Genomic DNA, 23,084 nt, shown 5'->3' with positions numbered 1-23,084 from the left:
AGGGGTCTATTCTGTTGTTCCTGATAGAGATGACTGGTAACAATGGAGAGAGCAATCTATTCGAGGCCTAGGACCATCATGTCTGTTTGGGAATCTCAGGACTCCCCGAATAGGGCCCCAGATAGTTGGATTTTCTAATCCACTCTAATAATATGCCTTTTAACCGAAAAATTGAAGTCATTTAAAGTAATAATTGATAATTTGGATTGATAGCCACCATATGTGTAAATGCCTGCTTATTTATTTATTTGCCAGCAGGGTTGTCGCTGGGGCTTAGTGCTGGCACTGTGAATCCACCACTCCCAGAGGCCATATATATATATTTTCTTCCTTTCTTTCTATTTTATTTGAGAGGACAGAGAGAAGTTGAGAGGGGAGAGGAAGACAGACAGAGAGATAGAGAGAGAAAGATAAGACACCTGAGACCTGCTTCACCACTTGTGAAGCTTCCCTGTAGGTGGGGAGCAGGAGCTCGAACTCTAATCCTTGTGCATGATGACATGTGTGCTCAATCAGGCCAGCCACCGCCTGGTCCTCCTATTTTATTTATTTTCATCCTCCCCTTATTTAATTGTGTGTGTACATGGTAGTGTGCATATGAGAGATACCAGTTTATGATCTTCTATTTATTTTGTATATATTTATATATAGAGTCAGGTACAGGGAATGTGCTTTACCACTGAGCCACCTCTCTGGCCCTTTCTTTACCATTTTCCTGCCTTCCCTGATTGGGTTGAGTATGTTACATGATTATTTCCTTCCTTTCTTTAATTTTTAATTAGTGCTACAGTGTTCCATATTTCTGGAATTTCTTTTTCATTTCATTTTTTGGAGTTTCTACCTCTCTCTCTGAACGGTGCCCATTTGTTCTTGAATGTTGCCTAGCTTATGCATCAATCCTTAATGTATTAATCATCATTACTTTGATCTCCCTCTCAACTCCATGTCACATCTGATTCTAGCTCTGATGCTTGCTTTGGTCTCTTCAAACAGTTTTTTCTTTACCTTTTAGTAGGCTTTGTAAATATTTTTGTTGTTGTTATTGTTGTTGAAAATTGGATGTGATGTATTACCTGTTACTCTGAACCTAAATGATGAGGCATTTAGTGTGAGGTCTTATGTTAATTTCACGAGGAGCTGGTCTATATTGAATGTTGATTACATGAGGAGCTGGTCTATATTGAACTGCAACTTTAGATGCTGGAAGTTTTAGTTTCCTCAATTTGTTTTTTCCCTTGTCTTTGGATTTCCCTAAAAACACCTTAAATAAGGCCAGCAAAATAGCTCACTTGGATAGTGTGCTGCTTTGTTGCATGTACTACTCAAGTTCAAGCCAGACCTGCCCCGCACACACACACCCCTGCATTGAAGGAGGCTTCAGTGCTAGGGATGATATCTCTCGAAAACAAAAATCCTTCAGTAGAGTCCTAGTCTTGCAGCTCTCTCTTGTAATCCTCTATTATATATTGGACACCTGTTGATGTGGTGGTATGGTGCTAGGAGGGAAAGCATTCAGAACCTTGATTGAATCTTATGTTCAGTGGACATTAGTTCCTAGACTATAACTTTCAGAGTCTTTTATCTCTCTCTCCCCTATATGTGAGACAAGAAATCTAAAGAGATTGAGGTTGAATGATTGTCCTTCCCCCGCAACCAGACTAGCTTCTGATAAGGTGATTTCCATGAAAGCTGGTCTTTGTCATAGAGACATAGTTCCCAATGGTTATAGGTCCCACCACCACCACCACCACCACCCTATGTCCTTACCTGAAGAACGAGCCATTTTTCTCTGATTGTCACCTTAAGAATTGATGGGGCTCTTGAAGTAAAATGTACCCAAAAAGTGGAAGACTAGGGGGCTAGGCGGTAGTGCAACAGGTTAAGCACACATGGGTGAATCGCAAGGACTGGAGTAAGAATCCTGGTTCGAGCCCCCAGCTCCCCACCTGCAGAGGGGTCACTTCACAAGCGGTGAAGCAGGTCTGAAGGTGTCTGTCTGTCTTTCTGTCCTCCTCTCTGTCTTCCCCTCTCTCGATTTCTCTCTGTCCTATTCAACAACAGCAACAACAATAGCTATAACAACAATAACAGCTACAACAAGAGAACAACAAGGGCAACAAAATGGGGAAAATGGCCTCCAGAAGCAGTGGGTTCATAGTGCTGGCACGGAGCCCCAGTGATAAGCCTGGGTGGGGGGAAAATAAGTGGAAGACCTTCTCCTAAACAATCATCCACAGGACTTTGAACACTCAATCTAGTCCACACTCAGCCTCAGGCTGCATGAATTCATTTATTCTGGTCTTCCAAGGAAACCACAGAAGGGACTTTAAATTCAATAAATCTCGGAGTTTTGTTTGTAAAAACATTAAGCGCTTATTTTTAAGTTGACAATTGTGTATGGCCTGCAAATGATATTATAAATATGCAAATGACTCTTGGCAGAAAAAGATCTTCCCTACCCCTGCTCTAGCAATTAATAATAAAAGAATTCTTAATATTTATGGGTTCTAGTAGCTTCTGCCCTAAGTAAGCTGATCTCTGCCCTGATTCTCTACCTTCATTTGTCGGTCTAATTTTGAAGGTGGGAGTTTGCTCTGTGACCTCAGTTCTTCAGTGGATATAAGAAAACTAATTATTTTGTGATTTTTTTTTTTGTCACTGGGCCTTTGTGACAAAAAAAATTTGTCACTTAGTCCACTGTTGTCAACACTCTTTTTTTCCCTTTCAATATCAGATAGAGACAGGAAAGAAGAGAGACGGAGAGAGGGACAAACACCATAGTACTAATCCAGTGCCCAGGAAGCTGCTCTTGTGCGTGGTACTCTCACGTAGTGCTGAGAATTCAAAACCTGGGTCCTCTCACATGGTAAAGTATATGCTCTTCTAAATGAGCTATCCCCTGGCCACTCATCTTTCTTCTCCCTCTCCTCTTCCTCCTTCTCCTCCTTATTTTAGTGAGGATGGAAGTGATCACTTCTTTTTTATTTTTTTATTTATTATTGGATATAGACAGAAATAAATTGAGAGGGGAGGGGAGATAGAGAGGGAGAGAGACAGAGAAACACTTGCAGCCCTGCTTCTCCACTCATGAAGCTTTCCCTCTGCAGGTGGGGACCAGGGGCTTGAACCTGCATCTTTGTAGTGTGTGCACTTAACCAGGTGTACCACCACCTGGCCCGAAAAGTTATGACTTCTGATCAGTTTGCATGTGACAGCTAAAACTGGAAATTTTCTATGAGTGATTTCACACCAACCCTGAGACCTAAACATTTTACTCTAAGTGTCAGAGCAAGGAACTGAGGTTCAGAAAGTTTTAGTAATGTGCCCAAGGTCATCCAGCTCTTGGGTGGTAGAGATGAAATTCTTTGTCTTCAGACTAAAATGGTCTTTGAGAGATTGTACCAGTAACATATATTCTCAAAATGAAAAACACACAGGTCCGCTCAGGAATTTTCTGTGGCATTCCTCATGAAAGGTGAGCTTTGTGATACAACAACTTCATGAACCATGTGGCCAGTTCTTTTTTTCTAGTCAAGAAAGTAGACAAGCTAACCAAGACTAAAATACAGCCAGTGTATAGTTCATCATCTCTAGCTAACTTCAATATTCTCCAATGTATGTTCATCTGACTGCCATAGAATCAGTGTTTACAACCAGAAGTGCTTAGAGGTCATCCCCCCCTCCCCCCGCAACAACCCTGTTTTATAGAAGAGGGGTTCTGAAACCCTGTCAAGTGAATGGGAGAAGTACCTGCTGTTAATCAGTTTTTTCTATGTCCTCCCTCTCCCCCCAACACACCTCCTCTCTTTTTCTAGCTCTTTCCAGGATCTGTGTAGACACATTTCTTTTTTCAGTGACTCAATCCATACACTTGTGATGAAACCTACACTCTGTTGCATCCTTTGCTTCCTGGGAGAAGGGGAAAGGTGGGCATGTCCTTAGGATGCCCTGTATTTCATGGAATAATTTGTAAACTTCCAGTGGCCAGGCATCTTCTGCCTCTATAAGAGGGACCAGGTGGTGGTTGAGCACATACATTACCATGTGCAAGGACCAGAATTCAGCCTCCCAATGCCTGTCTGCAGGAGGAAGCTTCAGTAGTGATGAAGCATTCCTGCAGGTTTCTCTTTCTCTCTCCCTCTCTCTCTCTCTCTCTCTCTCTCTCTCTCTCTGTGTGTGTCTTTATTTCTTCTTCCTTTCTCAAGTAAATAAATATTTTTAAAAAATCTTCAGGGAATTGGGTGGTAGCGCAACAGGCTAAGTGCATGTGATGCAAAGCGCAAAGAACAGCGTAAGGATCTGGTTTGAGCCCCCAGCTCCCCACCTGCAGGGTAGTCGCTTCACAAGCAGTGAAGCAGGTCCGCAGGTGTCTATCTTTCTCTCCCCCTCTCTGTCTTCCCCTCCTCTCTCCATTTCTCTCTGTACTATCTAACAACAATGATATCAATAACAACAACTAAAACAACAAGGGCAACAAAAGGGAATAAATAAATTTAAAAAGAAAAAAAATAAGAAATAAATCTTCATAAAGTTTTTTTTAAAAAAGACCAGTGTTTCTCAGCTGAGGCAAGTTTGTCCCACAGGGAACATTTGGCCATAACTGGAGACCATTTTGGTTGTCACAACTAAGAATAGAGAGAAGTTACTATTGGCATCTAGTGAGTGGTGGCCAGGGACCCTACTAAGCATCTGGCAATGCATAAAACCCACACACATACGCGTACACACACACACATACACACACACACACACACACACACACCACACACACCACACACACCACACACACCACACACACACACACACACACACACACACACACACACACACACACACCACTAAGAGTTATCTAACCCCAAATCTGAAAAGTGTGGAGGTTTTAAAACACCCTGAGATAGAGTGCACTATTCAGACTCTCCACAATAGCTCTGTAAGTACTTTAAAGAACCACATTTTCCCTTTGTTTCCCTAAAAGGCAGATCCTGGGACTGTGGGAGCTTCTCTCCTCCAGTGCCACCACTGACATATGATGTCGCTGCCAAGGAACTCAGTGCAAGTCACAGTGTCCATAGCCTGGGAGCCAACAGGCAGCCTCCTAGGGAAGAATGTGCACCTGACCTGCTCAGCAAGACCTTACATGACTGAGGTGCTTTCTTCTTGGTAGCAAGTGGGTGTCCCTTCCCACACTTTCCCGCTGATCGCGTCTATGTAGGGAGGAGGAAGCCTTATGTAAGCGCAGCCTCATGCAACCTTCTGTCAGTTTGGCACTCCAGGGCCTAGGAAACTCCCTTCCTCCTTAAGTCTCAGGGGAAATGTGGTTCTGTTCTGAACAGGGTCTGTTTGACACCCACTGACAGCAGTCTGAGCTCTTGCAATCTTTGAGGTTACCCTGCCAGCCTCCTTGCCAGCCTCTGTAGCCCCACCCCTCTCCCCCGCCCCAGCCTCACCCTACTTGCCTCCCACATACCCCATATAGACCAGCAGGCTTCCCTCCCTGCCTCTGCTTGTGCTCTCCCTCCTACCTGTGATTCCCTCCCCAGCCTTGGCTGCCTGAACAATACTCACATATGAGGCCCTTCTTGGTGAAGCTTTCAGTCCCTCTTCCTGCTTCCCTGCCAAACACTCAGCCTTTTCTATGCTGTGTATGTTCTTGGGACATCCCTCCAGTCTGATCTTGATGGATCATAAGTCTGCACTTGTCTGTACTGCTTTTCAGCTGCCCCCAGTAGATACTACACTCCTGAGTGATGTCTGGGTCCAGGGCATAACAGAGAGAAAGTTGATTGATTGATTGATTGATTGATCCAGTGGATGGATGGATGGATGGATGGATGGATGGATGGATGGATGGATGGACGGACGGACGGATGGATGATGGGACTATTACTGTGCTCCTCATTCTCAGGAGAGACTAACTTCAGAATCCCTGGTAGTTCCTTGTTCCCTGAGACACATGACATGTGGCTTCATCTCTGTCTCTTCCTCTGTCATTGGTGCTAGATGATCTTGAGCAAGTCACTTGCTCAGTGCTTCCACAGTAGCAAGCTATAACATAGAACTCTACATGTAGTTCAATTAGAGGAGGTAGTAGAATTCTAACCAAGCCAGGACTCTCCCCTCACTCTGCATTTGTGGTGGCCCCACTGGTTCCCAGATAATAGAGCTCCTGAGTGTGAGTACAGTGAAAGAAACATTTTTGTGCATTAATAAAATTACCTTCTCTAAAGAAGACAATTTGCATGTTAATGTTTTGGGTAATTCTGTGCAGCTCCAATGCCCTCAGGGCTGCAATTTCCCTGTGACAAAGTGACAAAAATAAACTCCTGCATAAAAGAGCATTTCTCTTCTCTCTTATTTGTACTCTGAAGTGACATTTTTAATGTGAATCAAATTGAAACCCACTGCTCTATCTGATTTTTTACAATGCTTTGCCTCCTGTTACCTCTCCTAGTGACAACCTGGGTCTTGGGGACCCCTCAGAGAAAGCTGGCCACAACTTAAGGCCACAACTCAATTCTCTTGGTGGGTGGGCACACACCCCTCCAAGATTTCTAGTCTTGTAAATTCCAGGAGACCCAGCCAATTAAGTGAAGGACAAACATGGGAAGCAAGGAAGTAGACTGCTTTTGGTGAGTGAATTTAAATAGCCTAACTTTCACCAAATTACCTTTTTTTTTTTTTTTAAATAAAGGACAACTCCAATGGAGATGGAGATTCTGAATCCTTCCAGTAAATCCACAATTTATATGCCCAGCTTTGACCTTCTGTTGACTTCAGACAATAAAAAAAAAATGTCCACATTATATGTCAGGCAACAGGTCTAGTCAGGCTCCTTTGATGTCTCTCACTATTCCCCCTCAAGTACTGAGCAAGGTAGGTAGAAGTTGAGGCTTCCAGATATGAAGTGAATGCACCAAGGTGACCTAGCATCATATAAAAACAGGCCCTGGATTTGAACTTAGGCATGTGTTCATAAAGAAAGACAAAGCTTGAGGTTTTGTTTGTTTGTTTTATGTTTTTTTGCCAGCAAGAGGGTGAGGATTGGCAGTGCTCAACGAATCCCGGCAGTCATTTTTTCCTTTTTTTAAAATTTTTTAAATTTATTTATAAAAAGGAAACATTGACAAAACCATAGGATAAGAGGGGTACAACTCCACACAATTCCCACCACCAGAAGAACCTCGTATCCCATCCCTCCCCTGATAGCTTTCCTATTCTTTAACCCCCTGGGAGTATGGACCCAAGGTCATTGTGGGATGCAAAAGATGGAAGGTCTGGCTTCTGTAATTGCTTCCCCGCTGAACATGGGTGTTGACAGGTCGATCCATACTGCCAGCCTGCCTCTCTCTTTCCCTAGTGGGCTGGGGCTCTGAAGAAATGGGGCTCCAGGACACATTGGTGGGGTTGTCTGTCCAAGGAAGTCTGGTTGGCATCATGCTAGCTTCTGGAACCTGGTGGCTGAAAAGAGAGTTAACATATAAAGCCAAACAAGTTGTTGTCATAAACCTAAAGGCTGGACTAGTGCAGATGAAGAGTTGGGGGGGTGTCTCCGTTCTGTCGATAGTAGGCATCTTTTAGTTATATTCCAAATGGCCTGTGGCTATACTAGTTTTTTTTTTTCTCCTCTTTATTTGATAGAGAGAAATTGAGAATGAACGGGGTATATAAAGAGGGAGAGAGACAGATAGACACCTACAGTATTTGCTTCACCACTTGTGAAACCTCCCTCTTACAGGTAGGGAGCAGGAGCTTAAGCCCTGGTCCTTGCACCTGATAACATGTACATTTAACCAAGTTCACCACCACCCAGCCCCAAAACTTGAGGTGTTTCTACTCTGAATGGATGCTACATGATGGTGTCAACTCACCACACTCTCCACCAGCTTGTCATTTTCTTTCACCATTGAGCACTGAACTCCTACCTTATTTTCAACCTCCTGCCTGCTTCCCCTTTAAGAGTCCTTGGATCTGCTGGAATAAACTATAGTTACTTTGTTTGTTTTCCAAGTCCCACCTATAAGTGGGATCATCCAGTATTCATCCTTCTCTGTCTGGTTTATTTCGCTTAACATGATTCCTTCAAGACTCAGCCAAGTTGTAATAAAAGAGAGGATTTCATCATCTGTTACAGCTGAGTAGCATTCCGTTGTATATACACATATACCAAAACTTCCTTAGCCACTCATATGTTAAACATTTGGGCTGTTTACACATAGCACTGCTTAAAGAGATATGCATAAATCTCTTTAAGTGTTTTTGTGGTTTTTGGGTTTCTTTGTTTTGCTTTGTTTGTTTTTATATGTGTATTCTTTAGGTAGATACCTAATGAAGGAATTATTGGTTTGCATGATAGATCTATTTTTATTGTTCTGAGGAATCTCTAAACTGTTTTTCACAGGGGCTGAGCCAAGAATACTATGTTTTAAGAAGAAAAACAGAGCAGACCTAATTGGTATTAGGATATTACTCAGGAGATCTAGCAATAAACGTAACACCTGAGCTGAGATTTAAATACTTAAATGGTAAAGACTGAGGGGAAAGTGCGAGTTGATTGAGGAGATGGAGAACAGGCATATGGCACTTACAGTGGTGAGAGAGGGTTGTGGAAAAGGAGTTTCAAAAAAACTCTCAGACTTCCAGCTGGAGAAAGGAGGTAGGCGGAGATATTACTTAATTGAAATGAGTGAGACTGAAGGAAAAGCAGGATTGGGAAGGTAAGATGAGAGGTCTATTTCTAACAGAATCTTTGAGATATTAATTAGATATCCCAGGGGCAAAAAGAAACAATCTGGACTGGAGATAAGTTTTGGACAGCTGTGATTCATGGGAGATATTGAAGACTTCGAGTGGTGTGTGAACAACAGGAAGAGACAGAAGGGGCATGGCAGGGAGTGGGGCTCAAATGAGAGATCACAGGACCTCACCAGGTACAGCAGAGGACTAGAGAGTCTGAGCCCAAAGTCACCATGAAGACAAAGAAAATCAGAAGTGAGCACCTTGGTTGACACAGGGAGACAGTATTTCAAGGAGGAAGATGCTGCAGAGAGTAAGCAAAGAAGAGGGCCAAGTTAAGAATAGGGGAATGAAAGGTCTTTGGCCAGAATGCTGGTGGAGAGAAGGGGATGGAAGTCCAGCCTGATGAGTCAGAGGGCAAGCTGTGCAGAACCAGTGGCCTTCTGTGAAGTCTGGCCAGTCAGAGGCAGAGAATAGGGATTAGAAAATGCAATACCAGGGGTCTGGCAGTGGTGCACTGGGTTAAGCGCACATAGTATGACGTGCAAGGACCTGCACAAGGGTCCCGGTTGGAGCCTCTGGCCCCCTACCTGCAGGGGGGGGTCACTTCACAAGTGATGAAGCAGGTCTGCAGGTGTCTACCTTCTCTCCCTCTCTCTATCTTCTTCTCCCCCCTCTCAATTTCTCTCTGTCCTCTCCAACAAAATGGAAAAAATGGCCACCAGGAGCAGTGGATTCATAGTGCAGGCACCAAGCCCCAGCAATAACCCTGGGGGCAAAGGAAAGAAAAGAAAATGCCAAGCTAATTTATTTACTTATTCTTTCACCAGAGTACCTTTTGGTCATAAGCAGTGCCAGGAATCGAACCCATGTCCTTTACATGTAAATCACATCTCAGTCTACTGAGCCACCCCAAAACAGCCTTTTAAGCAATACAAGACCCAAGGCACATTTCATGGCAGGTGGGCAGGATTTAGAAGGAGGGGAGAAGTTGATGAGCTGTAAGTGTTAGGCTCTGACTCCACACCCCTTATCTCTCCTCCCTTAGGTGTCTTGTAACTTATCTCTCCCAACCATTATCTCTTCTTCCCTTGTGTTCTAATCCTACCCACTTCCTAGGCCCACACCTTACCTCTCCACTCCCCACTTCCCTCTCTCCATATCAGATGAGGGCTTCTGCATCTTTGTATCAACCCAAGGAGTGGTCAACAAGTGCTTATGGAATTTGATTGCCGGAGCTGCTGCCTTACTCCTTCAATTTTCGGCAGGTGAAGCTACTATGGGGAAGAGGAGTTAAACTTACTCTCCGGAAAAGTGGGTCAGTTGGGAGGCCTTGCCCATTCCAGCTTGGAGGCAGAGAGCAGTGAGCACAAAGCAGAGATGAGGGAGGTGATAAGTGTTATCACTGGAGAAGGGCTAGTGGGGGGCAGGTGATTGGTGTTAGCAATGCCAGCTTGGAATGGTTCATAGAAGCCCCAGAAAACTATGCTTTTTCTGCTCACTGGGGACTTGTGACCCCTTCCCAGTTTCTCTGACTTAGCCGTTGGGAGGCAGTGTGCTGGCAGCTGACTCAGAGGACCCAGTTCAGATACCCACCACTGGGTGAATGCTTTTCCCTCCCCAACCCCAGAGGCATGAAGTTTACAACTAACAAATAGAACCAAGATGAAAGCTAAGCTTCATGATATCATGAAATACAGATGACCAATTGAAAGTGAAATGGGGGAAGGGCAAGGGGTTCCTACATGCATCTGCCACCTAAATTTAGTTTGGAGAATGTCAGAAGAGGCGCCCACAAGAGCTGACCACAAAGTCTGCTACAAGTCATGAGACATGCTACAAGTCATGCTACAAGTCATGAGACATGCTACAAGTCACAGCTATTTCAATGTGCTGCATGCCAGCTACTCTCATTCCTTCCTGCAGCTGTTGAGTGTTGTTTCTCTGCTGTGAGGACCCAGGTTGTTATCTGAAGTTCTTTTTCCAAGCTAGAGATTTTGACCAGTTGCTAAGGAATGAGACTTGAGCCTTAGAATGTTCCATTGAGGGAGTTTGGTGGTAGCACAGCGGGTTAAGCGCAGGTGGCACAAAGCACAAGGACCGGCATTAAGGATCCCCACCTGCAGGGGAGTTGATTCACAAGCGGTGAAGCAGGTCTTCAGGTGTCTTATCTTTCTCTCCCCTTCTCAGTCTTCCCCTCCTCTCTCCATTTCTGTCTGTCCTATCCAATAACAATGACATCAACAACAACAACAATAATAACTACAACAATAAAACAACAAGGGCAACAAAAGGGAATAAATAAATTTAAAAAAAAATAAAAGAATGTTCCATTGGAGCCATTAATCTCCCCCTCTCTCTCTCTCTCTCTCTCTCTCTCTCTCTCTCTCACACACACACACACACACACACACACACACACACACACAACGTCTGGAGCAGAAAAGCTGCAGAAAGTGGTGATGAGTCCACTAGTTCATCTTCCCAGACAATGATGACTCAGGAACTTGGGTCTTTTTTCTGGATGAAACCAGGGGTGATACTGGATGGAGCCAGGCAGGACCTCTGGGCCATTCTGCCTGGCCATCGGTAGTGCCTGTGATTAATGAAACAAGGAAATAGCTGCTTTCATCTTTGACTAGAGTTGTTGTTAGGGTGCCACAGGCTCCTGGGGGTAATGATTTTTTTTTTTTTGCAAAATGTATGATTCACTCTTGGCACTTATTAATTTTTCCATCCAGCCAAGGACAAAGGTGATAAAGACTTGTTGCTATAACACTTAAACACAATGATTCTGTCTCAGCATTAGTCCCTGAGCTGTGGGGGGAATAGGAGAAAGTTCTCTCTCCTTTTCCCTCTCCCTCTCTCTATCCTCCCTTATAGAATGTAGTCTCAAGGGGGTTTCCATCTAGTTTCAGGGAGAGAGGTGGTGTAGTGTATTATAGTAGGAGGTATCGGGCTTCACTACTCTCCAACAGTGTGACCTTGGACAATGAAAATGTGACCTTGAGCAAGTGCCTGGGCCCCTCAGTTAAGCCATCTCCTCTGCAGCATGTGGATGTCAGCAGTACCAGTCAAGACTGGTATGTGATTGTGTGCAGGGAAAATGCAATGTGTCTGGCAGACACAGCATCCTCCATTAAACATGGTGGTGATTTTAGTTATTACCATCTAAAATACATTTGCTCCCAATCCTGGTGGAATCCTGAGTCTGTGTCTCATTTGACAGAAGAAGATAGTGAGGCCTAGAGAGGGGCAGTAAGTGACTCAAAGCCACACAGTGCACAGAGCAGAGGCCACTGAGAATCCAGGTCTCCTGATACCCCTGCAGGACTTTTCTTTCCTGAAAACCCAGCCTATCAGCTCATTCATTCTGCAGACAATGGCTCAACACCTTCTCTGGATCATTTCAGGTGGGAGTGTAGACTGCCTGGTTTCATGAAAGTCTGGGGTGGAGACTAGCAACTGGTGGTCTGCAATTTTAAAAAGAGAGAGAAAAGATAAAACCTATGCTCTGATCACGTCTCAGTAAAAAGAGAGAATGCACAGAGTAAAGCAGAGGAATAGCAGAAAGCAGGAGGACTGCTGTTTTTTTTTAAGCACTACGTTTGAGCTTTGCTGGATCTTATAAAAGCCACTAAGGGTAGATCTTACTGCCCCTACTTCACAGATGAACAAATAGCATCTCCAAGAGGTGCAGTGGCTTGCTAAAAACTAAACAACTAGGAAATGCCAGAGCTGAGACTCAGATCAGCCCAGCAGACTCTAAGTCACTATTCTAGTGAGCCAACTCTCATCTCATTAAAAATGCCCAGGTTTGGGGTTCTATAGTGAAGCCCTTTGAGGCCCCAGTCCAGGCCTGGAAAAAGCTTTGGTAATATCTTGGGGGCACCTGCAAGAGCAGAGAGATATAGGCTGCCAGGCACCCTAAGAATGGAGAGATCAAGCTGCTTGTGATTAACACCCTGGAGCAACTGCAGCCTTCACTTATAGCTCTTGTGGGGAACATTGCACTGCACAGTGAGGAATCACTAAGCTAATTCTAGTCAAGATCATTCAGCTTTATTTCCTAGTGATGATTCCAAATGGAAAGCTTGTATGCTTACACATTTAGAATTTCACTAAGAGACAGAAACATCTATTCTAGGTGAGTAATAAAGAGATTTAAAGGTTGAGGAGAGAGAGAAGAAATTGGCAAGTAGCTGTCCTAAGCACACCAAGACCTCGAAATAGAATTACTAGCAAGGAAGCACAGGTATTTCTTGAGAGGGGAGGGAAATCTCATATTCAGTCTAGGGTAATATCCCCAACTGTCAACAATGATTTGGATTTAATTATATCATATATGCAAATGTGTTCTGTAAACTGTAAAATAATACATAAATGTTAGGTGTTAAGAAAAAAGAGCTATGTAGCAGAAGAAACGTGGGTTTGAGAGTGAGATGGGCATGGGTTTCCATGCTACTTTGTGTGTGTGTGTGTGTGTGTGTGTGTGTGTGTGTGTGTGTGTGGTGGGACAGTGTGACAAATCCCTCTGGTCAGTTCACCTGTGCACAGGTAGTACTTGTAATAACATCCTTTGCAAACATTACTCAGGAGACAGAATAAGAAATTGGCAAGTGCTGCGCATTATTTTTGTTTCTATCCATAAACCTTCCCCAGACCCCTAACCCACCAATAGATGGGATTATCAGGGAGCAGCAGCCACTGGCACTTTCATTAAGTTCTGTGTGCAGGGATGCCTGCCTGGGTGTGGAGAGCAGAGGACTTGGGGTCAGAAGGAGCCTGTGGGGCCAGCCTCACTCAGCTGATTGACAGAATGAGGCCAGGGTCTGTCAGGGGCTCATCCCAATAGCCAAACACAGTCTCAGGTGAGGGACGCATGATGGCTACAATGGAGTGTTTCAAAGACTGCTTTCTCCAGTGACACCCATCAGCCAAAATGAAGTTTTGAAAAACACTCAACCATTTATCTTTAGCCGTGGAAGGCAGGTGGGGGGATGTCTGTCTGCAGAGATCCATCAGTGACATTGGGAGGCAGCTGTCCTTTCTCTACTCTAAATGACCGTGATTAACACTATCATATTGTGTCACATGGCGTTGCAGTACAGAAGTTATGAGAATGGTCCTTGGGGTGCCACATAGCGGCTATGTAACTTTTTGGCAAGTATCTTGAATGGGAAATGGCATCAATGATAACACCTGCTTCATAAAGTTTCTGTGGGACTAAGATAAATAATGCACACCCCCATCAAGGAGGCTCAATAAATATTAACTATGATTATTTCCTTTCATTGCTTTCACTGTAACAGGTCATTATAGCAATGTTGCCAACGGAGTGTTGCCAAGTCAGAGCCATAAGAGGTTTTCGGTACATGGCAGAGTGAAGGATCATGGAAAAGAGTGGAAGTTTCTTAAAATTTTCCTAAACAGCTCAAGGTTTTTTGTTTGTTTTGGTTTTGGTTTTGGTTTTGTTTTTGCCTCCAGGTTTATTTCTGGGGCTTGGTGTTGGCACTAAAAATCCACTGCTCCTGGAGGCCATTTTTTCCATCTTATTGAATAGGACAGAGAGAAATTGAGAGAGAAGGGGGAGGGAGAGAGGGAGAAAGACAGATACCTATAGACCTGCTTCACTGCTTGTGAAGAGTCCTCCACTACAAGTGGGGAGTGGGGGTTTTAACCCAGGTTCTTGCACTTTGTAACAGATGTGCTTAAACAGGTGCTTCACTACCCTCCCCTAACAGCTCAAGTATTTAATCTCAGGGACTTGGGTAGCAGGAGGAAAGCCTCTCCAAGTACTGGGTGCACCCCAGCAAAACTAAATGTTCCAGAGTGCTATGGGCTCGATTTTGTCCTTCCCACATGTATATGTGAAACCCTACCCTTTCATCCTAACATAATTGTATTTGGAGATGGGGCTTCTAAAGAAGTGACTAAGAATGAAGACACAGAGAGCAGACCCTCTGCAAACCAATTAACAGTCCTCACCAGAACCAAGCCCTGCTAGCAATCAGATTTGTGACTTCCACCCTCTAGAACTGAAAATATATATATTGCCTACAGGGTTATTGCTGGGGCTTAGTGCCTGCACTACGAATCCATTGCTCCTGCAGTGGATTTTCCTCTCCTCCTCCTCCTTCTCCTCCTCCTCCTCCTCCTTCTTCTTTAATTGGATAGGACAGAGAGAAGTTGAGAGACAAGGAGGAGATTGAGAGGAAAACAGAAACCTGTAGACTTGCTTCACTGCTTCTGAAGTAATCCCCTGCAGATGGGGAGACAGGGCTCGAACCAGAATCCTTGCATGGGTCCTTGCATTTCATACTTATGTGTGTTTAACCTGTGAGCCACCACTCAGCCCCCTGAACTGAGAATAAATTTGCATTAAGGACCCCCCCCCCAGGTCTGCTATGGTAGCATAAGCAAAGACTGGGGAGAGAAGGAAGACAGAAGGATTTAAGACAAGACAACTTTTTCTTTTTCTGCAGTTTCTGTTTCTGGACTAGTGGCTGACCCAGCATTAGACTCCTCAAAGATCTTGCTCTTAGCTTTCTTTTTTATTTACTACTACTGCTGCTGCTACTACTACTATTACCACTACCACTACCACTACCACTACCACTACCACTACCACTACCACTACCACTACCACTACGTCTCCAGGTTTATCACTGGGGCTCAGTGTCTGCAGTACGAATCCACTGTTCCTGGAGGCCTTTTTTTTTTCCCATTTTTGTTGCTGTTGTTGTTACTATTATTATTGTTGGATAGGACAGAGAAATCAAAAGAGGAGGGGAAGACGGAGATGGGGAGAGAAAAAAACGCTTGTGAAGTGACCCCCCTGCAGGTAGGGAGTCGGGGACTCGAACCGGGATCCTTATTCAGTCCTTGTGCTTTGCACCATGTGCACTTAACCCACTGTGCTACCACCTCCCCCCCCCCAACTTTCCTAACCCAGTGCCTCCCTGAGCCCATAGAGAAATGAGCAAGTGGAAGAGCTCATTTCAAAAGTTCCTTCCTGATGGTCCATGGGTGCAGAATCCCCAGTGCTGCCATTACAAAGACAGTCTGAGATCGAATCTTTCCTGTTTGGGAACAGGAATCTGCATTTCTTCCATGGCCTCTGAATTACTTTGTGGATTAAATATTTGAAAACGACCGGTCCAGAGAGGGAAATTCAAGCCCATCTGTCTGGTGTTAAAACCCTCCCTAAGGACTCTGGAGTCACCCTCTCACCCACTTCCAACCCATCACACATCTAGGATCTGTGGGCCCTACCATCAGATTCCACTCAGATTTGGGTGGTAGCACAGTGGGTTAAGTGCAGGTGGTGCAAAGCACAAGTAAGGATCCCTGTTCAAGACCCCGGCTCCCCGCCTACTGAGAAGTCGCTTCACAGGCGGTGAAGCAGGTCTGCAGGTGTCTATCTTTCTCTCCCCCTCTCTGTCTTCCCCTCCTCTCTCCATTCTCTCTGTCCTATCCAACAACAATGACATCAATAACAACAAAAGGGAATAAATAAATAAATTAAAGAAAGAAAGAAAGAAAAAGATCTCTTTAGACTGCCAGGCTGGTATAGTGGCTCTGCCTGTGGACTCTGAGACAGATTCCACCCAGAAGCCCACTGCCCTCACCACCTTCCATTCCAGCCTGTTACCAACCACTGTCAGCTCAGCCCTGGAAAGGCTCAGGAGGGTTTTTCTTTACTCCATATGCACTCCTGCTGGTGATCATAGCACTGAGCGTGTCACACAAACTCCCCAGTAGTCTCTTATCTTTCTCGGCACAAAAATCTAAAGTTCAGTCATGAACTTAAAGGCCTTCTCCATTCTCCCAGTCGCTTCTTCCTTGGTACAGGTAAAGAGCATGTCTTCAGAGAGGGCTACTTGCTCCCTGCCTCTCAGAAGTCAGGAATGTGTGGTTGCTTCTCAGGAAACAAGACAGGACTCAGTGAGATCTTGGAACAGTTGTGTGTGGTTTTTCTGTTCCAATGTCAGTCTTAAAAATAACTGATTGAGGGAGTCGGGCAGTGGCGCAGCGGGTTAAGCGCAGGTGGTGCGAAGCACAAGGACAGGTGTAAGGATCCCAGTTTGAGCCCCCAGCTCCCCACCTGCAGGGGCATCACTTCACAGGGGCGGTAGAGGGCTGCAGGTGTCTCTCTTTCTCTCCTCCTCTCTGTCTTCCCCTCCTCTCTCCATTTCTCCATTTCCTATCTAACAACAACATCAATAACAACAACAACTACAACAACAATAAAAAAACCCAAGAGCAACAAAATGGAAAATAAATATAAAAAATTTAAAAAATAAATAACTGATTAAGTTTGCTCTCCATCAGAGCATCTTCAAAGGCAGACTGTTTATTTTAGCACAAAATCAAGCTTTGCAAAGTTCAGGGGCATATCTTTTTGCAAAGGGTCCTCATTTTGTAGAGGAACTTTCAAAAGGAAACGGTGTACACAGGCTGGGCTCAAGTTATGGGGAAGAGGAGGCAGGGTCTATTTTCAAACAGTCCCTAGGCCGACACCCTCATCCTCCACCTGGGAGGGACATTGTTAGAAGGGCAAATTCTCATCCTGCTTCTCAGACCTTTGGAAAGGGGGAACATCTCAGGACTGTCAAACTTCAAGTGCCTCTAGTGGGTCATCTCAACTTCCAAAGTCTGCACGTCTTCTAAGTGTTTTCATAGCTTGCCATTCATTCCCTTTCCTTTTTGATTTATTTCATCATCCTCAACTGTAAAATGGGAATGATAACAGTTGAGTCGCACAATTGTTCAAACATCTCCAGTCCCTTCATTAGAAATCAATAGATCTCTAAGTGGTGTCTGCTATGTTCTAGGCTAAATTGGGCATGAGAGCCAGGATGAAGTTTGAGGGCAATGTTCCTGCCTCCAGGAGCACAGAATTCCATTGGGGAGATAGTCTGTCCCCACAGACTGGCCCTAACCTATGGCAAAAAAAAAATGTCAATTAATGGCACCAGAGAGAGAACTTAGGTGAAAATCATAGTACCATCAGAGGCTGGGGTAGGGGAATTGTAATACATATATTTTTCTCTAACTGTTGCTAACCATAAGCAATCATTATCTTCCTTGGGTAATACAGAAAACTAGAAAGAAAGCTATGAAAAATACCCTATAGGTCCGGCACCTCTCTGCCCTCCCCCCCTCCACCTGCTACTGGCATATAAATCTATGATGAAAATCACTGTGTAGGGGCCGGGTGGTGGCGCACCTGGTTAGGTGCACGTAGTACAAAGCTCAAGGACCCCCACAAGGATCCTGGTTAGAGCACTCCCCCCACCCCCGCTCCCCACCTGCAGGAGGGTTGCTTCAGGAACGGTGAAAGCAGGTCTGCAGGTGTCTTTCTCTCTCCCTCTCTATATTCCCCCTCCCCTCTCAATTTCTCTCTGTCCTATCCAATTAAAAGAAAAATGGAAAAATGGCCGCCCAGAGCAGTGGATTCATAGTGCTGGCACAGAGCTCTAGCAATAACCCTATAGGGGGAAAAATTCATTGTGTATGTGTGCTTTCCTTCTGATGGGATATTTTGAACCCATTTGAATGACTCTTAAAACTTTCCCTGAATTGCTTTTCTGGAGTCTGTGACAATCAAATACATTAAAATGAAATTAATTGTCCAGCCAACCTTAAATTTGAAAATAGACTTTGATGAGATTACTATAAAGGAATATATCATTTAGCAATTTTAAATGGTGTACCAAGTATTTCATAGTCTCAATAAGAGTGCAGCTGCTCCTGCATCACCAGGCACCCCACAGTGTAGAATTTTCCACTGCATATTTCAGGGTAGCATACATGTTTACTATAGAAAGTCAGGAAATACAGACAGCACACACACACACAAACAATTATAGCATATAAAATCCTATTTCTCATTATAGAATATCTTCTTTCACATGATAACCAAGATATTTTGAAGAAGAAAAAAAATGTGTGTGTGTGTTGTGGGGGGGGGCATCCTTGAGTGATTTCTGCATGTTGTAGCTCTAATCAGTCTGCCTTCAATGAAGGGAACAAAGCAAACATTCGTTGAATAAAAGGTGTTCAAACCTGGCTGCTCTGCCCCAGAGCCCAGTGGGCCCCATGGGAAGCTTTCTGGGAAGATTGCATCTCAGACTCCAGCCAGGGAATCTTTTATTTTCACACAGTCATGATGACTGGCCATCACATGGAAACTGGGAAGGGTGGTACAGACCAAAGCCACTCAAAGTTGAAATTCACTAACTGTTCATCACAGACCTGGACAAGAGGCTGGAGCCAGAATGTAAACACATGCCGCTTGCTTTATAGAGAAATATTTGCTCCAAAATCCTGCCAGCTGAACTAAACAATGTGATTGATGAGACAGTGATTTACATTCTGGCCAGAGTGCCTTATCTTGTCAGGGATGAGGGAGCAACACCAGTTCCTGGACTTGGCACCCATCTGCCAACCACACTGGGAGAAAGTCTCTTTAGTAGGTGATGAGTTAGGGGCCAGGACTGCACTGGGTTTCCCTAGCCTTAGACCCCAGCCTCTTTGATCCCACATGTGGCTGACTTCCCACTTGGCTATAACACATACATAAACACGCATGTACACCCACACTCATCCCCATGTGCACACACACACATGCACATAGTCATGCACTCTCACAGGCACCCATACACACACACACACACACACACACACACACACACACACACACACACACACACACACACAGATAAGCCCTGGCCCAGAGATGGTGATTGGGAGGTGTCTGTCTCCTGACTTGGAATGAGGCCTCTTATGCCTGTGTCTCTGTCTGCCCAATACTTCTGTTTACATTAAAAGTATTTCAAACTAGCATGACTACTCCCTTTATCAGTTCCTCCTGTCGGGGTCAAATAGGGACTGGTGGAGTGTCTGGAGTCAAGAGGCTAAACAAAATGAAGGAAAGAGATAGAGGGAAAGAAAGAAGGAAAGAGAAAGGAAGGAATGAAGGAAGGAAGGAAAAATAATCTGGTGGATTTTGTAGGAGACACAAAGTAACTGTATTGCTGGGTTCTAGTTCCCAACCCAACACAGAAAAAAGAGCTCTCAGACCCCTGTATCCATATATATCCCAGTATTTACAAACTCCAGTCCAGACTTCTGCCTACAGTGACAGAGCAGGTGAAAAATGAGTCCATCCTGAGAACCAAGGCCACTGGAAAGGCATAGGTTGCAGATTCAGAGCCAGCCTTGTCTGAAATACTATGTGGCCTTTGGGTTAATTTCAGCTGCTTCACCTTCCACAAGAACGCTAGACAATCCCACAAATTTAGTCACAGAGTTCATTTTCATTCAGGCTTTGGGAAGGTTCAGAACTTTGGGTATAGTACAAGTTAGTCACAAGAAATGAGGAACCAAGCAGTGGTATACCAGGTAGAGTGCATACATTACCATGGACCAGGATCTGGGTTTAAGCTCCCATTGTTCACCAACTATAAGAGAGAAGTTTCAGGAATGGTAGAGCAGTGCTACAGGTGTCTTTTCCCCCCACTCCTCCCATTGTTTCAGTCTCTGTCAGAAAAGAAAAGAAGAGAAAAGAAAGGGGTTTTTTTTTTTTTTTTTTTTTGCCTTCAGGTTTATCGCTGGGGCTCAGTGCCTACACTATGAATCCACTGCTCCTGAAGGTCATTTATTCCATTTTGTTACCCTTGTTATTGTTATTGTCATTATTATATTGCTGTTGTTGTTGGATAGGACAGAGAAAAAATGAGAGGGATACGGAAGTCAGAGAGGGGGAGAGAAAGACTCCTGCAGACTTGTTTCACCACTTTTGAAGTGACCTCCCTGCAGGTGGGAATCCAAGGGCTCGAACTGGAATCCTTACGCCCGTCTTTGTGCTTTGCACCATGTGTGATTAGCCCACTGCGCTATCACCCAGCGCCCAAAGGGGATTTTTATACAAAGAACACTGGAACCAATGAAGCAGTGGGGTTGTCTTGTAGACACGAAGCCCTAGTTAAATAAAGAAAAGAAAATGGGAGTCAGAGATTAAATTTCCAGGCTACTATGCTCTGGCTGTGTAACTTGAGGGAAATTATTCAGCATTCTATGAGTGAATTTCCTCATCTGTAAAGTGGAGCATAAAGATACCAAGTAAGTAAGTAACAATGTCTGTAAAGTTTATTCACTCATGCTTTTTGTGTATATTGAGCATCTTTGGTGTTCCTGGTTCTAGGGGAACAGCAGTGCTCAGAGTCTAGCAGAGAATTTAGACATTGTCAAAGAACCACACAAGAGTTGACCCCTTGCCATGTGTGCTACAAAATACTCTACAAAAAACCCATACCAGGGGTTGGGTCTAACCTGAGATTAGAGAAGCTCTGACTGTGCAAGTGATTCTGAGCTCAGATCCCAAGCATGGTTAGGAATTTAGAAAGCAAAGTAAGGGAAAAGCATTCCCAGGGGTATGGGGGGGGGGGTTCCTACCAGTAACTCCCAGAACATGGGTTTGACTAGGGGAAAGAGGTCAGTTTTATTTTACTTTTTTAATTGAAATACAACTGGCATAAAACATATTAGTTTCAGTTCAGTACAATGACTCTGTTTGCACAAATTGTCCAATGATCATACCACGCCATGTCTATTTAACATCCATCATCATACATGGCTCCAAAACAGATTTTTTCTCATAACAAGATCTACTGTTTTTTTCCATTTTCCATTGTTTAATCAGAACACTACACAGCTCAGGCTTAGGGTGGTGCTGGGGATTGAACTTAGGACCCTGCAAGCTCGGGCATGAGAGTTTTTCGTATATCCACAATGCATATCTCTTTGGTCCTCTGCTATCTTGTTTCTATTAGATAAAGTTAACATCCAGCAGAATGCACAAACCTCAGGGTATAAGGTGCCAGTCTTTGACAAAAGCAAATACCCATGAAACCAATAGGAAAACAATATTGTCTTCAGAGTAGGCTTGCCATCATGATTTTCCTTGAGTACAGAAGTCAGGAGTTGGGTATTTGTGAGAACATTTATGGAGGCGGATAGGAATAAAACTTCAACCAGCTTTCAATCCCAGCCTACCAGGTCCTTCTACTTCCCTGAGACTGTTTCTTCATCTGTAAAACAGATGTCATTAAACATAGGATTGTTTAGGGGACTGAATCTGCAGGTGGGAATCAATGCCCAGGTTCTGGCAGGCACTCCAAGTCATTCCACTAAGTCTCTAGAGTAGAATACATTGGGACAGGGGAGCCCATGGGTTAGGGTCTGGCTTCCTTGGGCCAGCATTCTGGGAAAAGCTGGCATGCACTCACCCTTTGCTCTGGAATCTGTCCACAGGGATGTGCCTGCAGGCCTTCGTGGAGGCTTTTTTCTACCTGGCTGACAAGAAGTTCAAGACGCGGCCCCTCCACGAGCAGGTGGCCTCTCTGATTGACCTGTGCGAATACCACCTGTCCCTGCTGGATGAGAAGAGGCTGGTGTGTGGCCGGAGTGGCACATCGACTGGACGGCCCCTCCATAGCAGCACCCCCCTCGAGGGCACTTCCTCCATCCCACTGGCAGGGGGCAACCCCCCACCCTGCGCTCATAGTACTGACAAGTCGTCTGATTCTAAATATGCTGTGCCCTGAGGGTCACTCTGTCCTGTCCTCCTGGGAGAATAGAATGTCCTGGAATCTCTGCCTGCAGGGAAGTGGGCAGGCTGCTGAGAGTCCCCACCTGAGTCCCCCAACTGTCTCCACGTGCTGCTTGGAAAGATGACTCTCACCCGCCTTCCTCCCAGCACCCCTCCATGGTCCACCTGTTTGCAAGTCATCAGTGGACATATGACATCCAAATGTGACAGATGGCAGCTTCTATTCTGGGCTCACAGGAAGGACATTTGGGGCATGTGGTGCCAGCCATCCCAAGCCTGAGGGTGGTGGAGAGCAGGGGACCCAAGGAATCTGAGTCTTGGACCTGCTGGGAAGTCTAAGCAGATAGTGGTCAATTCCCAAGAGCATCATGTGTATTTCCCACTACCCATTCAGTGAGAATGAAGTGGGAATATCAAGGTGGTGCCAGCCAGCTCCCATCCCAATCATGTGCTACCTGGGTGTAGTTAACAGATTAGCCTCATTTATTTCATTAGCTTGCCTGCGATGTTTGCTTTGTTATTAAGAAATAACTCACTAAGAAGTAACTAAGCAAGATTCTGGGAGTCTTGGAGCTGGCAGGTTATTGGGTTGGCTTTTTTTTTTCTTTTTTACTTTAACACAAAACAGGAGTCCTGTGGTCTTTGTGGCCTCTGATTGGAGCCCTCCACATCAAAGGTCTTACCACTTGGCCAGCAGATTCTAGTAAACACTTCCAGAGGACCCAGCATGCCC

General features: G+C 44.7%; 1 protein-coding gene across 5 annotated transcripts in view; it reads left to right on the top strand.

Moving 5' to 3' along the window:
• Positions 1–22,845, top strand: part of TTLL11 (tubulin tyrosine ligase like 11) — a 357,854-nt gene extending 335,009 nt beyond the window's left edge. For 4 of the 5 annotated variants that reach the window (XM_016185018.2, XM_060200097.1, XM_060200100.1 and 1 more), the window contains one exon: positions 22,054–22,845. In XM_016185018.2, the coding sequence (XP_016040504.2) occupies positions 22,054–22,346 (293 nt within the window). In that variant the 3' untranslated portion in view covers positions 22,347–22,845. Of the gene's footprint in view, positions 1–4,975; positions 6,235–22,053 lie in introns of those variants that run through there. The other variant, XM_060200098.1, reaches the window with a different exon arrangement.
• Positions 22,846–23,084: the final 239 nt, after the last annotated feature.

This window comes from Erinaceus europaeus, chromosome 10, assembly GCF_950295315.1.
Source record: "Erinaceus europaeus chromosome 10, mEriEur2.1, whole genome shotgun sequence".
Classification (NCBI taxonomy): domain Eukaryota; kingdom Metazoa; phylum Chordata; class Mammalia; order Eulipotyphla; family Erinaceidae; genus Erinaceus; species Erinaceus europaeus.
This window is presented reverse-complemented; position numbering and strand designations above follow the sequence as displayed.